At 34.3% G+C, this 17140-nt stretch overlaps 1 protein-coding gene across 10 annotated transcripts in view; it reads right to left on the reverse strand.

The window, feature by feature from the left end:
• LOC134541226 (E3 ubiquitin-protein ligase HECTD1) overlaps positions 1–17140 on the reverse strand; it is a 151499-nt gene that overhangs the window by 71297 nt on the left and 63062 nt on the right. For 5 of the 10 annotated variants that reach the window (XM_063384483.1, XM_063384482.1, XM_063384487.1 and 2 more), the window contains exons 13-17: positions 14939–15080; positions 8005–8178; positions 6759–6990; positions 3912–3947; positions 636–817 (exon numbers count right to left, since the gene is read on the reverse strand). In XM_063384483.1, the coding sequence (XP_063240553.1) occupies positions 636–817; positions 3912–3947; positions 6759–6990; positions 8005–8178; positions 14939–15080 (766 nt within the window). The remainder of the gene's footprint in view (positions 1–635; positions 818–3911; positions 3948–6758; positions 6991–8004; positions 8179–14938; positions 15081–17140) is intronic. The other 5 variants (XM_063384489.1, XM_063384481.1, XM_063384490.1 and 2 more) reach the window with 3 other exon arrangements.

Raw genomic sequence — 17140 nt, forward strand, 5'->3', positions numbered from 1 at the left:
AGTCAACTCAAATCAGGCCCTGAATCTCGGTCATGTGAGAACTACGAAGAACAGTTATTTTATCACAGGGTCAACTCAAATCAAGCCCCGAATCTCGGTCATGTGAGAACTACTAAGAACAGTTATTTCATTACAGGGTGAACTCAAATCAGGCCCCGAATCTCGGACATCGAGAACTACGAAGAACAGTTATTTTATTACAGGGTCAACTCAAATCAGACCCCGAATCTCGGTCATCGGGAACTACGAATAACAGTTATTTCATAACAGGGTCAACTCAAATCAGGCCCCGAATCTCGGACATCGAGAACTACGAAGAACAGTTATTTTTACTACAGGGTCAACTCAAATCAGGTCCCGAATCTCGGTCATCGAGAACTACGAAGAACAGTTATTTTATTACAGGGTCAACTCAAATCAGGCCCCGAATCTCGGTCATCGAGAACTACGAAGAACAGTTATTCTATTACAGGGGCATTCGCCAAAAAGGAAAGTACCTTAAATTCACTATAGTTTCTAACAGGGTTTCGAACATGTGATGAGGTTCATAGGCATCAGTTTTTTCTTGTCGTCGTTCCAATTAAATCTGAACGAACGAGGGGCCACACGCAGGAATATCAGCGGCTGCTACTTACTCCTACCTGCTGGCCGTCAGAGTTGTGGATGTGCAGCTCCCCCTCCCGCCGGCTGCTGAGCGCCCAGTTGCCCACCACGAGGCGGGCCGCTCCCGGCCGCGACAGCACGGGGCGGCTGGGCGAGTTGGGGCGCACCTGGGCCCGGGCCCTCTGGAGCTTCTCCAGGAACTCCCCGCGGTTCTCTGAGCCCAACCGCCACCACGACGCTCACTCCCCACCGTCGATCTCTCCATCTCATCACCACTACTTTCACTCACACACTATCTCCGAAATTCTAACACGCCACAAACGGACGTAGTTATGCAAAAAAGGGAACCAACCCACACGAAACCTATTCCGAGTACATTTTGAAGTAAAAGTTAATCATAAATTGTAATTCTCCTACTGATAACATTATGTGGGTACAATTTTAAATGGTCTCGTATAAATGCTGATATAATAATTATAGCAACAACGGTACGATCAACCTTGTACCATTTTAATTTATTTTCAAATGAAATACAACTAAATATTGTGGGTTGGTTCCTTTTCGCATAACTACGTACAAAAATATATTTAACCAATCTGTGGTGTTATGGAAGAGAGGGTTAAGTCAAAATCATCAAATTTTTAAGAGAGGTGGAAGAAAGTCTAATATTATTTTCATGATCAAATATTAGTCATATTATTAATTATTGATATTTTATACAGGCAACACAAAACTACAAACCATATGAAGTGTCAAAAGGCACACATCCTTCAAATAATCCTTGACTTTCTTTCACCTCTCTTAAAATTTAATGTTTTTGACTTAACCCTCTCTTCCATAACACCACAGAATTATACAATAAAAAATATAAGTGTGTAAAAAAGTGTGCATGTATTCGTAATTATTGTTACACCCATGATGTTACACCAAAGGCCCTGTTACGCTGTCAAATCTTTCGCTTAGAGCAACTCCTTTCAATATTTTGGTGTCAAATAGTGTTGGAGGGTTGTGACATCGCTGAAAACGTCAACTAGCACAGCCGTGTTTGTTTGGCAAGATGGATGCCTTGAGTTGCCATCAAATATTTTTCACATGGGACAGGCTCTAAAATGTGTTGAAATGTAGGATGCAATCGGCAGATCAATATCGCGCCTAGCGAAAACGGAAATGACGTCCATTTCCGTCACTACGAATCGTTAAAACGGCTAACAACATGTGGGCGATTAAAGAGGTTAGAAAGGTGAAATCACTAAAATGATGTTAGAATGAATGTCTTTTGCAAAATAATGTTGTATGGATGTATAAATCTTAAAAATCACTGAACATTTATTTAGATATGCTACAGTATTATTGAGAGTTAAAATTACAGATTTTCAAAGTTAATAAATGCACAAAAATTACATAACTTCAATAATTTCATCCAGCAATGAGATTTCAATTTAATTTCAACATGAGAAAAAAATTGAAAAGTTTGAGATAGGTAGTTCAAACCGAACTTTTGAGTGTGTGACATGATTGTAAAACATATTTGAGGTAATTTAGCCAAAAAAAATTTTATGGAGAAAATTGGAAACCATTTTCCTTCCAAATTTACCCTTCCAACTCTATTGTCAAATATATTTGGAGACAAATATTTGACAGTGTGACATGGCCTTTAAGTGAATATCTGCTGAAAATATTTGTGGCAGAAAAATTAATTCAATGGAGGTATCGTGCTAAAATTTTAGAAATAGCCCTTGAAATCAAGTGTGACCAATAAACAGAAAACCCAACATGGTGTGGGAGACCGATGAAATTGCACACAGACAAGGATCTCTAATCCGGCATGTTCGCGACTACAGCCGTACTAGGTTATCGAACGTCAATATTGTTGTAACACAAATACCAAAGGAAAAATTAATATACATTACAATAATATTTAAAAAAACATTGTAATAAGCTACTCCACTGATATAAAAATAATACAGATGAGCGTTGGTCTTCATTGGAAAATTCATTACAGAGATTTACCCGTGAAATGTGAAATGAAACACACTAGAAAAGTAGAAACACTACTGAAACGCAAACTCTGAGCAAACTAAAAATGCCAGAATACACCCGGAAAAAAAAAACCTGGAAGTGAGAGGCTCCATTGTGTCGAATCAGAGAATGCCAAATTAATGACCTTTCACCGCAAAATGCTGATTCATGGCAAGAAGAAAAAAAAGCTTTACTGTTTAAGAAAGTCTACAGAATCGCGATGCTTCAATGGTCAGCAATGGTTCAATTTCACTCGAAAAAATTTAATCCCAAGTGGCTCCATTGATGTCTTATTAAAAAGAAGTGTCCAACAGAAGAAAGCCAGATTATAGAGTGCCGACCGTATCAAGAAAACACTACGAGCTAATTTACGATTAAGAATGAGTGTAATTATTTCAACACACATACTACTAATAATTTAAACACAAAACTAACATTTTAAATAAATAATTTTTAGTTTTATATCCAAGCTGCACTACAACTTAAGATAAAAATGGGCTGTTAAATAAGCATATTATTATATTCAGTGACCTAGACTGAATAATATACATGTCAGAATTCAATATTAAAGATATTAGATTCCCATCCATATTTTTTTCACTTCACTTACCTTCTAAATGGATTCATTTCATTCCTACAGAATGAGGGGCACGCAGTCCAACTAAATTTTTGGTTTTCTATGGCTTTTCAAAACAGCCTTAAACATAATTAACTAAAGATAAGGATGTTTTGATATTAAAGAAACTAAACCCTAGAAAAACAAATTCATCTCCTTGGCATTTAAAACCACTGCAAATTATTTGTTACAGAAGGCAGCAGAATTAAGCAGCACTCAATTTAAGAATTCATAGCACACAATTCCTTTTTCAAAAACACCAAACAAATAATAGGAAGAAAATTAGAACTGCATGCATGACAACATTATTTTAAAGAACTTTTAAAGGGTATTAATTTTATTTTCAAAACAAAAACAAACAAAAAATCATCATGAGGGTTTTACCAAGCAGCAGTTGGGAAATATATAACATTTAGTTAACAAACAAAAAAAAAATTAACAGGAAGAGGATGAAACCTGTATACTCACCACCAAAAGAAGATTAACTAGGTATATTGTAATTGCCAATTATTTCACTGATATTACAATACTTCAAAAATAAAATAGAACTAAATACCACAAAAAAAAAAATTTTATTGCAATGAAAAATGTAAATTACGTTAAATTTTCCTTTTTAGTAGCACTTTTACAGAAAAAAAAAAATAATTGAAGTAGCTGACTTGGTTTTCCTTACCTTCTGTGGTAAGGGTTTCGGTATTTCTTCCTTTTCCTATTGAGGGGAAAAATAAATGGAATATTGTAATCAAAACAGATATTCTTTCTAAAGCACACACACACACATAAAGATCACAGAAGTGGGGGAAAAACAGATCTGTGCTCAAAATATCATCTGAATCTGCACTACGTAAAAATTAAATCACGTTTGCAGTAAAAAACAAGTAGGGATTATAATAACTATATTTAAAAAAGGTAACAGGTTTATAAATTCCAAATAAAAAGTTAGTATATAGCAAGATAACCAAGACATAATTAGATATGTATTAAAATTTGTTGTTAAATGCCAGTTACTTAACTCAACACACTAAAAAAAAAATATATATATATTGGTGCAAAATCAGTAATAATTGGAACACTGGAAACACAAATCCTCCCACACACCTTCAATTGTATTCTTCACATGATCCACATTTATTCCACAGAGATATTTCTTTTATGAAAAAGACATCTCACACACTTAACAAATAAATATTAGTCGTCCAACTAAAGCAAAATTTATATATATACATATATATTTTTCTCTCTCTTTAATTAGTGTATTGTTTGCGGTACACAGAAAATATGATTTAAAATTCTAACAATTGTAAAAATTTCTTTTACTATAGCCTACTGAAACAAAAGTGAAAAAAAAATATTGAATATTTCATGCAACAAAAAATCATAAGAACATCATTAAAAACGACACATGGGACAAAACCATTTACCTATTGTTCTGTACTTCAAACAAACGGTAGAAATTTAAAAAAAAATTATTTAATCTGATTAAGAGACTATCCTGTTCAATAAATTCTCAGCGACTCAAATTCAATTTCAAATAGTGTTGAACTCTCGAGAATAAATACTATACAAAGAATCCTAAATAAAAAAATGCATTTTTGTGAGGAATTCGCATATCACGCAATAGCTCAATTTTTACATAATGGCTCTCAAATAAATAAATAAATAAATGCATCAAAAAAATGCTAGAGTTCCTACCCCATCTGAAAGTTACTGTCTTAATGTCCATGCCTCTGCTAATAAGGCTGTACAGCCATCCATATGTGCGCTAACACTCTTTATACAGACATGGTTGACTAGAAGAATGTGCATGGGTGTCATGGTTCGATTAAAGACGTTCCTAGAAACATTTATCATTAACTAAAAGGGCATCCCTACATCTGCAAGACAATGCAAGCAATGAAATTTGTGCTTAGATAGACAATACTAAGGTAAACTAAAATATCAACTATTAAGAGTATTTACTACTTCCTACTCTAGACTAACTAAACTATTATTACACGTTCTACTTCGTTAGCTGGCATTTAGCAAATTTAAAATAAATGATACGTGGAGATTGGCTGAGCAGAGTTCCAGATGCCTACGAAATTTTTAGTTAGTATTAACATCCACATTTATTAATTAACTATACACATTAAAAGTTATGCATTTTCTTACTTTAAAAATAACAATATAAATAATTTTCAGGGTTATATTAAACTTTATTCTGTGTTCTCGCTCATCGAGTAGTCACGAGTTTAAGCAAAACCACAGTTTATAATTAATATACCTGGTAACTGTTGTTTTCGTGCGTCCACTGTTGCGTGCCATTTTATTGAAATGGGCGAATGTTCGCAATTGGTGTACACAAAAGTAGCAATACTGTGGAACGAACATGAAACTATGTGAGAAGCACACAGAGTGCAGATTAATGCAGAAAATTACATCTACTGCGTTAGAAAATTAAGATGATGATTTGCGATTTTCAAGAGTACTGTAACACTGCCTATCTTTTTTTAAGTCAGACAAGCTGGCATGACTATCAAGCCAATGTTCAAGTAAGCTCCATTTTAAGACCATTAAAAATTGCAGAAGCATAGCTTGGGGGTTTGAACTTCAAACCATCTCAAATAATGAGAAAAAAAAATTAGAAACAACTTTTTAAAAGTAATTTGTTAGTAGATTGTAAGAAAATGCATAATCAATACAACAGGCATGCTCACAAAGGATATTAAACACAGAATACACATACAACAAACAATAAAAACAAAGGAAAATTGCAAGCATCTATAAAGTAAATTTTTTGGTACAAACAAGTTTCACAGCAAATGCTGATCTCAGCTTTTGTGAAATTTGCACCATCAGAAGTAACAAAGTTCTCTACGTTGAAAAGTAATAAAAAAAACACACCATGATAAACAAACATTAGTGTTGCTAACCATTAATCAAATGCTAGGATTAACCGACTTCAAAGAAATAGAAAAACTTATGATTATTTATAATACCCGTACATCGAAAGGTGTTATTTTTCTGAATTCTTTTTACTCGAAATTTGTAAATTATTGACATATGTAATAGATCTTAGTGTTGTATGCCAATGGAAAGAACATCAACTGGTGGTCCAGTTTATGGTTAAAAGTGTATGTTAACCATCGAACGGTACCGCTCCCTTGTTCTCATAGGTTTGAAAGTTGAATCCATGCTTCCACCGGAGGACCACGCAAGTAATTGCGACTGATGCAAGTCCACGGAATTGTAAACACACACGTCACCGCGCCGGTCCTACATCCCACAACACGTATTGCGCACACGACGGCACACCCATTGCTCCAGGTAATCTTCAACCAACCACCGAAGTTACTCCAAAGTTCCGCACATCTCTAAAAACACGAACCAGACAGTCAAAAAAAATGGCGCCTGGAGACGGTATTCTTCCACAGTCAGCGTCACCGACAACACAAAGTTAAATTACCTCCTAACATCATTGATAAGAAACAGTGGACATGGTTGACGTCGACAAGCCGGGCACCACAGGGCCGAGACTCACCGGAGCTGTCGGTGCCGCCCTCCGGGCTGCCGCTGGAGTACATGGTGGCCAGCTTGCCGTCCAGGATGAAGCGGAACCAGCCGTTGCTGCCGTTGGACAGCTCCAGCGCGGCGGCGTCGGACCACACGTAGAGGCAGTCGCGACCGCGGCACAGGCACCAGTCGCGCCAGTGGTACGCCTTCCCTGGGAGCATCTCCTTCGCGTCGTCCAGCGGCGGCTCCTGCTCTGCCTCCTGGACAATACGCGACAATGTTCTGCCTCATGAACAACATGCAAGAGATAACACTTAAATACGAGAAGAGACAAAACTTAAATATTCTGCCTTCTGAACAACATGCAAGAGATAACACTTCAATGTTCTGCCTCATGAACAACATGCGAGAGATGACACTTCAATGTTCTGCCCCATGAACGACACGCCAGAGATGACACTTCAATGTTCTGCCTCCTGAACAACATGCCAGAGATGACACTTGAATGTTCTGCCTCCTGAACAACACGCCAGAGATGACACTTGAATGTTCTGCCTCCTGAACAAACATGCCAGAGATGACACTTGCGAGAGATGACAATTCAATGTTCTGCCTCCTGAACAACATGCGAGAGATAACACTTAAATACGAGAAGAGACAAAACTTCAATGTTCTGCCTTCTGAACAACATGCAAGAGATAACACTTCAATGTTCTGCCTCATGAACAACATGCCAGAGATAACACTTCAATGTTCTGCCTCATGAACAACATGCCAGAGATAACACTTCAATGTTCTGCCTCCTGAACAACATGCGAGAGATAACACTTAAATACGAGAAGAGACAAAACTTCAATGTTCTGCCTTCTGAACAACATACAAGAGATACACTTCAATACAATGAGAATTGACTCAAATGTTCTGCCTTTGTGGGAAAAAAAAAAAAACAATAATTATCATGGTTTTATTTTCAGCTGTCACATCAATAAAACGCACAAAAAAAAAACTAAATGCTGCAATGTCTTTGGCCTGACCTGGGCCGTTGATATGTAGCAGAACTTGCCTATTTACAGCAGGGGCTAGATCGGGATGCGACACCTATTAATTTTAATGCGTGGCACAGGTACGACGCATAATTTCTGTCCAAAAAATTTATTTTCGTATAAGTGAAATACGACACATGGTTGACCCGCAAGCCGGATGATCGGGAGTCCACTGCAGCATCAAACGCTCCTGTTGGGAACAACAACAGAGGTCCCCGTCTGGGAACTCACCCCGTCGTCCTTCTTGGCCTCGATGCCCTGCGGCACGGGCTCCGCCGGGCCCGCGAGCTGCTGGACCTTGCAGAAGACCCCCAGGCGGGCAAAGTGGTCCAGGAATATGTCCTGGGCCTTGCCCATCAGGTCCTGGATGATCTGCAGCGCCACCATGTGGCCGTCCTCGTCCTCCTGAGCACCAGACACACCAACCCAACAAAAATTACAACTCTCTCAAACACGCTTCAGTGCGTTCGGTGCTCAGTCAACAGTCTATCTATCTATTTATTTATAAATCGTGACACGTCCACCCACAGCTTAAAGCCAAAGTGGTATAAACCATACATATATAACCAGGGGCGTAGCCAGGGGGGGTGGGGGGTGGGGGGTGAGGGTTAGGGGTTCAACCCCCTCCCCCCCCGCCCCTTAGCCACGAATCTTTAATTAATTTCTTATCCATCTCTCAAACAAATTTCATATTAAATTTTTTACCATTACAATATTTAAATTTAAGTACCGAAAACTGCTAAAATAGCACTATTTTACACCTTAAAATCCTAATTTTCCCAGGGGAGGACCCCCGGACACCACGCTTTAATAGGGGTGGGGGGGGGCCATGCTTCTTAACACCCCCCCATACACAAATCCTGGCTACGCCACTGTAAATCATAAAAACAAACAAGTACAAATAAAAAAATTACAACACACAGGTTACATAAAAAGATAAAATAAAAAATTGACAAAAAAATACACATGATATACAGAAAAAAATAATTATAAATTAAATCCAGTGAATAACTAATCAACCTAAATTCATTAACATTTTATTTTACACATCTAACTGTAAAGATAGTTACGGGACATTACACAAGAAATAGGTAATGAAAAGGTTGCTTAAAGTGGTGTTAAAAATATAAAAATTAATAACCAATCGATTAATATCCAAAGCAGATTATTGCTGGCACGTAATGAATGAACATTGACTTATTTTGTAATATGGGGAAAATGCTATCAATTTTGTTAAAATTATTTACTAATACATATAAAATATCATTAATTTACATAAAATAACACAAGAAAGAATGATTGTGTTTATTAAAAGTAGACTTTGATCACAGTATTTCATTGAATGTAATTTATTTAGCATGAATTTTTTACCAAAATATATTAACTAAACATTTATTACTTTGTTTGATCTTGCATTTATTTTTAGTAGCAACATGTTTTTACATTAATGACATGGGCGAATTCGCTGATATATTTCTATGAGTAGTTCTGTTCTAGACTTGCTTATTATTATTATTTCTGATTCTCTTGTATAAGTGCATCTTGACTGTTGCAGAAAAAAATTAAAACTATTTTGGTGGAATAACTACTACTAAGAAATATTTTAGCTTCACATTTGTTGCATAATACAATATTAATTTTATGAATGAAGACAATGTTAAAAATAAAAACCTTTACACTGAACTCTCCTGTACTAGACACAGACTGACCAAATAATAAAAACATAAAATCTTGTCCCAACCAATACTTTCAGTAATTTCCCAGATCAATGGTATACAAATCTTTTTTATTTTCTTACAAAAAATGCTAGATCTGCATGCAAGATTTCTTACAATTCAGAGCATCCACACAAATTTGTATTAAAATTTCTCAGACTTACAATGACCAAAATCACAAATTTTGCTCTCTCTCTCTCTCTCTCTTTTTTTTTTTAAATAATTTACTTTATGCAATTTTCTGAAAAAAATTAATAAAAGTGAATACAAGTTAGCCTCCACTTCCCCCTATAGCTGATGTAGTTCAAACAGAATCTTGCCAATGCTATTTTATAGTATGTACGACTATGCACTAAAACACCATCTGAAATAAAATTCTCTCACAGTGTGGGTGATGGCAGACTGGTGCAAGATACTTTCCCCTCAAATTACTACCACTGGGGAATTTCCGTGACTTTTTTTTCTTTTTTAATTTTATAGTAAAATCCCTTACTTTCCTTCACCAATTCCAACTTTGTTGACTTTTCCCTAATTTTCCCCGACTTTTCAGAATGAGGACAACCTGGTATGAGGAAGTTGTGTAGGTTATGCTTATTTTGTAAAAGAGACCCATAATCATATACGTAGTAAATCACATATTAATAATCTGTCAAACACAAAAGATCATTGCGACTGGCCACCATTTTTAGTTGTAACATACAATTTTTTGAGGTCATACGCTTTAGTACTTCTTTACATAAACGTGATTGTAGCAATACTTTGAGAAACAGTAAGAGAATAATAATATATAAGCTCTTAGGTTTTTATTTTTTTCTAGGAAGCAACTAACATTATAACTCGATGAGTATCCGTCTGGAAAGAAAACTCATTTTGCCATTTTTAACTGGAAAAATAACATACTAATAGCTGTAATTTATAACAAACACATTTCTACTCTTTTCTACTCTTCTTTAGCCTATCACATGTAGTTTGTGTTGTTGAAGTTGGTTTGTGGCACTGTTAAGGCCCGTCTACAACAGTCCAAACCTGTAGGCGGGCCTTCTTCTAAAGTGAATTTCATCACATTGTCGCACCGAAAGACGCAAATGCAAAATGCAAAATGAGCTAATAATAATCTTACAATTTTGTGAACTAAAATTGATATTAAATAATTTAATGTTGGGAAAAAATGTGCAATAACATATCTTTCACTCAGTAGTAGACCAGTGGATTCTTGCTCCCTCTGAACTATTGATACCTGAGACATGCCCCCTCCTAAAATATTTTCATTTTTTTTTATTTACATAATTTTAAATTCTTATTATTTTCAAATTTCCAATTTTTCTAAATGTTATTTTCTGGTGCTCTGACATTTTATATGCACTTAGAATAATATGTATGCATTATATTTTGCATTCCCAACTGGCTACCCAGTAGTTACTTTTAAAAATCTATATTTCAAACATGTAAAATGTTACATGTATATTCCTAAAGATAGTATTCATGTCATTGTCACTGTTCCTTAGAACTGGAACCCTTACATATAATAATAAAATTACACTATTTAAATAACTGTATAAAGCACAAAACTTCATGAACTAACATGCTCAAAACAATTACAAATTTTCATCAAATCAAACAGCATTAGCTTATTAAGATGTTATACTAAAAGCTATAAATGACATTTAAGCACACTACAATAGTTATGTTAGAAAAAACATAAATTTAAATTTTTTCCTACATCTCGTTTTTTAACTTAATAATGCTAAAGTTTTTTTTTTTTTTGTAAACCTAAAATTCAAACCAAATGTATTAGGGTACTAACAGGCTGATCAAAACCTCTACATCAAAATTTAACATAAAAATATATAGCACAAAAGGAAAACAATATATCCTATCCAAACTTCTGAGATTGAGAAACTCACTACAAATATCTCCCTGGTAATCAGAATCTCTGAAATTTCTGTGCCATCTATAACCATTATCCCATGACATACAGTATGTCAATGAATATCCAAAAACCGAACAGAATTAAAATTAAATTAAATTAGGAAATGATGTTGGGGATTTCACTACCTGCATACTTCCAGGTCGAATACAAAAACATTTGAATTTAAGAAGTGTTTTCACAAATTTTAAATGCACAATTAGGTTCAATTACATAGTTCTCTAGCTGTTGGGATATATCATACAAAAAACCCCTAAGAAATTAAGCATTTAAAAACATTTCATTGCAACTTTAATTATTTATCAACATTTGACAACATTTGTCATATGCAAAGTTTCAGAAATTAAAAACAAAACATTTCAATGCACAGTAACACAAAATGACCTATGGTGCTGTCGTACCAAAAACTTGAAAAATGTACGTAAGCTTTGTTTGCACACAAATAAATTAAATGATATAAAAATATATACTATAATTAGTTCCAAACCTTGACTCTGTTGCCAACACTCTCCCAATTCAAAGTTTTAATTTACCTTTTCTTGAATTCTCAAAAATTTTCAAATTCATTCCAATATCTCAACTTTCGGTCCCCCCCATTGCATTGTCTCAATTACAAAATTAACGGTAATCCCTGTATGCAAAAAAAAATTTCAGTTACCCAACCTAGGCCCAGAATTGCCATTCATTAGCAACAATATATACAAAAGAGTAGAGGGTTTGTAATGCTACATAGGGCTTAGTTAATTTGACTTGTACTGAGATGTCGGACATGCAGTGAAATTGCCTTTTGAGCAGCTGTTATTATTTTTTAAATTTAAATTTCAGACTCCCATAAATATATTACATACCCCACAAAAAACTCGTTTTCAAACCTCCACCTAGAATTTTAAGCTGGGCCTACCACTGAATATACCTGTGGCGAGATTTCAGACAGTACAGTAACTATTATTTAGGCATGTAAAAATGGTCTTGTGATATTAAGGGCAAAAAATAAAAAAATAAATCAAGTATATTATCAAAGAGTTGACCATAATTTTTTTTTAATTAATAGATTATGTATCTAGTAAGTAGTAAAAGGTTAGTACAAATATTCCACATGTGCAAGTACTTAGTTGCCAGTAGAAACGTTAAAACTGGTTGCAGAACACGGGACGGGGAAGTAGCCAACACAAAATGCACACAACCATTGTCGGAATCAGGGCAAAAGAAAAAACACGAGTAAAGGAGAACTAAGACATTGAAAAGAAAAAGAAAAAAATAACCGAGTACAGAAGAAATCCAGTTTGCCATTTACCGTTTTGATAATGTACTTATCATGCACATTGTGATGCAGCGCAAAGCCCAGCCCCATCTTCCCACCGAGTTTGGGGAGCCAACATAAATATTTGGAGCCTGCACTGTGCTCATAAGAGGGCGAGATAAACGACTTCTGCAAAAATATGGGGGCAGGTGCAGGTTTGTGAAAACTTTCTAACACACCAACACCCCATCAACTACCCTGCATGCACACACATCCTGCCCTTAACACCAGAGTGATCTGCCCTATCCAACTACCAACACAAACTTCCGTTTCAACAAGTTAAACAAGGAGGAAAAAAATTAAATATCGCCAAAGTTTGAAGCTGCTGTTATGCTATCCCAGGACAATGCTTCCTGCAAACTCTTTTTTTGAATTTAATATCAAATAATTATGAATATGAAATATTTTTCACATCTAATTATAAAATGCAGTTAAAATATTATGTAGGAGACCAAGAAAAGATTACACGTAATATACTAAAATAAGGGAAAAATATAACACTGATTATTTGTTACATACAAAAAAGGATGAGAAATTTATGAATAAATATTCTTGGCTTTATTCATGTTACACATTATTTATTTAATTTTTGTAAAAGTTCCACACTTTGCATTCTATTCTATTATTAATGAATAATTTCTAAAAAAAATTATTTAAATTTAAAATTTTTAAACACTTGCAATCCTCTAACCAGCACCTTAAAGTTAACCGACTGTAAATACAAAAAAAATTAATAAGTCCAATCCAAACCCTTCAATGAAAGGGGACCATTCACGAATAAATTAAAGCCATGAAAAGACAAACTTTACTTTAAAACAATCTGTGCATGTCAAGATAACACCACATCTCAACAAGGAGACTTTGTTAAACTATGTAATACTAAGATCCAATAAAAAAAATGTATCAATGCATGAAATAAAAATCACACACAAACCTTCCCGCTTCAAAGAAATAGTTTTTACATCATATAAAGTTAAACTCATTCAAGACCTTGCGGCAAAATAGGATTTATCATTTAATAAGATCAAATGTTTCTATCCCGCATTATGTAAGTTCTTATTTCCCATGTAAAAAGTTCCTGCAGAACTATGTTTCCCTGTTTCCATATTTAACTAACAAAAATACGTAGTTGTTCAATGTGCAAGTTCTCTTTCGGACTTTTAGACACATTTTCAAACGTTACAATGTTCCCCTGCCAATGTGTAGTGCACATGAAAATGTCGCCAACTCTAGTTGGCCTCGTGTTTGGATCGGTTGATGATTACAACATGCGCTCATGTGCGGTGACGGGTTTGTGCCGAGTAAACTATGTCCGCTCTTTTTTTATGGTCAGTGAACTACAATTACGATAATTATTGCTACGTTAGTTCCATCTTATTTGATTAGCTGTATTTTTTTTTTTCAGTCAATTAATTAAAGATGCTCTAAAATATGTTTTTTTTTTTTTAAAGTAATACTTATTTACTAGTGGGGTTAAATGTAAATATATGTTGTGTGTTGTACTTATTTTGAGCTTAATCATTCAACTTTTATGCAAGTTGGGATTAATTATTTCAATTTATAGTTATAGGTTCTAGTTTTTTTAAGAAAATGTAAATTTATTCGTGTATACTATCAGAAAACTACAAGAAAAAATGTTCTGTTTCAATTTTTTTTAAGTTATTCCAGCTAAGAATATTTATTTACAGTCCCTTGGAAAAAGCCTGAACAGTGTTTCCCTGTATGTGAATTTTTTTTATCCACATTCCCTATAAAATTTAAATCATTACACTGCTGTGAATCATGCCAACTTTATGACTGGTTATCCACGTTCAGAAATATATATATATATATATATATATATATATATATATATATATATATATATATATATATATATATATATATATATATATATATATATATATATATATAAAAGTTTAATACTGAGAACTTGAAAAAGTTCAATAACTTCACAACATTTTTTCACTTAAGGGAGAAATGTTCATTTCAGTCTGTTCAATGAGAATACCACTAAACGCAAATTGAAATTTAAGCCTTGTAAGCAAGAATGTGAGTCCACGCCAATTCCTTACCTCCCCTTTTTAAAATAAAATTTAAAAAAAATAGGGAAAAAAACTTCAAATCTTCAGATACACTAAAAATTCCACTCACAAGGACATCACTCATTCGAACAACAATATATAAAAATTAAAAAAAAATTAAAAAAACACATTAACTTACCTCATTGTCCAAAACTGTGGCAATCACTTCAACAAGCATTGTGCCAAAGTTGTATGTCGGAGATTCTGGACTGCACGTTTCAATGAGAAGTGAAGGATGAATGTAGTGCACCATTTTCTTTATCAGACTCAAACTTGCTTTCCTACAAAAAAAAAAATTCCCCTGTACTGTTACACTCATACAGAGTATTTTATGTTAATTGTTTTGATTAATGAGCATCAAAATTGTAATTATGTTTATTGTATAAAATTAGTACTGTGATATGTACACAATTTTTGCTCAATGGCACATGATATATCTTTGGTGAATAAATAAGAAAAACGGTTGTTATTACATAAAATGGAGAGGAGGATAAACAGAAGAAAATAAAAAGTGTGTGTGTTCATTTGAAATTGTGATGATTATTTTATAAAAGATATAAATTGTTATAAATTTGGTGTTCCAGAATATATGAATAACGACCTTTATTACTCACTCAGTGGTCTGAAAGTAAGTGGTCTTATGCTCGTTACGTATGTATGTAGCTAAGCCGGCACAGAAATTTTTTTAATATTCATCAAACCAATGTAGTAAATTTAAATAGTTACTGCTGAATCCAGTACACCCCCTTGCGATTACACCACCTTTCAGCATAATGTGAATTCCAAGCAAATCTCGAGAGCTTTAATCTCACTACTCGCCTTGTTAAGACCAGTCATGTTGTCCAACTGTACAAAGTTCACTAGGCAATGAACAAAATTCAGCCTCGAACATCCCTACAGCTGGCTTAGTTTTCTACCGATTTCCTTTAATTTCAAACAGAACCTAGCAAAAGCCATCTTACGGTGTACCAATATGGCAGACTGGAGCATGAGTTACTTGCAAGTTACAATCACTGGGGATTTTTTCCCATAACTTTTCCAGGATTTCAAGTAAATTCCCAGACTTTCACTGACTTTCCCCAACTTTCCAGAATGTGGACATCATGTAGTTTTGTTATGTGGATTGAACTTTAAATCAAATGTTCAATAATTCACTAATTAAGAGATATTTTCCTAATCAAATACAGTAAAATATTTTATCCACTTTCACAGGTGTATAAGAAAAATTTATACAAAATACATTAAAATGACAAGACGTATGAAATATATATATAAAACCCAGAAAGTTTTGTGTAAACTGTCAGAAAAAAAAGGGCAAAACATTTTCTTAAACTAGTAAAATCAGTAAATCCCTACTAAAATGGTTATCAAGGTACTTAGAAAAGACTTAATAAAAGGAAAAAAAAATAATTCTTATAAGTCAAGTCCTGAAAATTATAAACTTATTCAAGAATTTTTTTTTTTGAGTGGGTTTTTCTGTTTGATTGGTCCAGCAGATTATATACATAAAAAAAAAAGGAGAATTCTTAATAATTTTAAATCATAACCACATATTAACTGTCACAAACAAAAGGCACGCATGTACTATGTCGCACAAAACTAGCGATGGGTCAGTCCCACATCTAGGTTCCGCCGATTCTCAGCAAATTAACTGGCAGAGAGAACCGTAAACATGATGTGCCGGTAACCACGGAAAGCATAACAGGTGAAAATACAACTGACTCCCGATAAAACCCTGCAGTACATCACTGGCAAAAAAACACAAGCACACGTCTTTTTAAAATTCACATTAAACCCCACGTGACAATTGAATGGTTGGTAGATCATTGCAAAAGTACAGGCGACACAAACCAAGAGTGGTCTCCCCTTCCCTTCCTTCGCCACCTCTGGCTAGCTGCTAGCCTTCTACAGGCCAGTGATGTCAGATCTTGAGTTTAAAGCGTTCCTCGCAACTCCAGCGCCAAGGTTGTTTGGACTTGTAAATATTGTGTGTAATTTAGTGTATAGCGTTTGAAACATTTGAATTTTGAACTTGAATCCGATTCCGAATATTAAGCACAGAATAATTAAAAGTAACTGATTAATTTATAAATAACGTGTGTTCTCTTTTTTCTAACTGTAACTACTGACAATTATTTATTACATTGAGATTGAAATGTTTATAATTATGTAAACTTAATTAATAATAAACAATTTAAAATATGAAAACCAAAACATATTCGATTCTCCAACTCAATCGTAATAAACTGCACGCCACAGGAAAATCTCAGTTTTATAAATGTTTCAGCAAACGAAACCATTTTTTCTCCAATAAATAGCCAAGACTTTTTTTCTTGTAGGT

The sequence above is a fragment of the Bacillus rossius genome, chromosome 18, assembly GCF_032445375.1.
Source record: "Bacillus rossius redtenbacheri isolate Brsri chromosome 18, Brsri_v3, whole genome shotgun sequence".
Classification (NCBI taxonomy): domain Eukaryota; kingdom Metazoa; phylum Arthropoda; class Insecta; order Phasmatodea; family Bacillidae; genus Bacillus; species Bacillus rossius.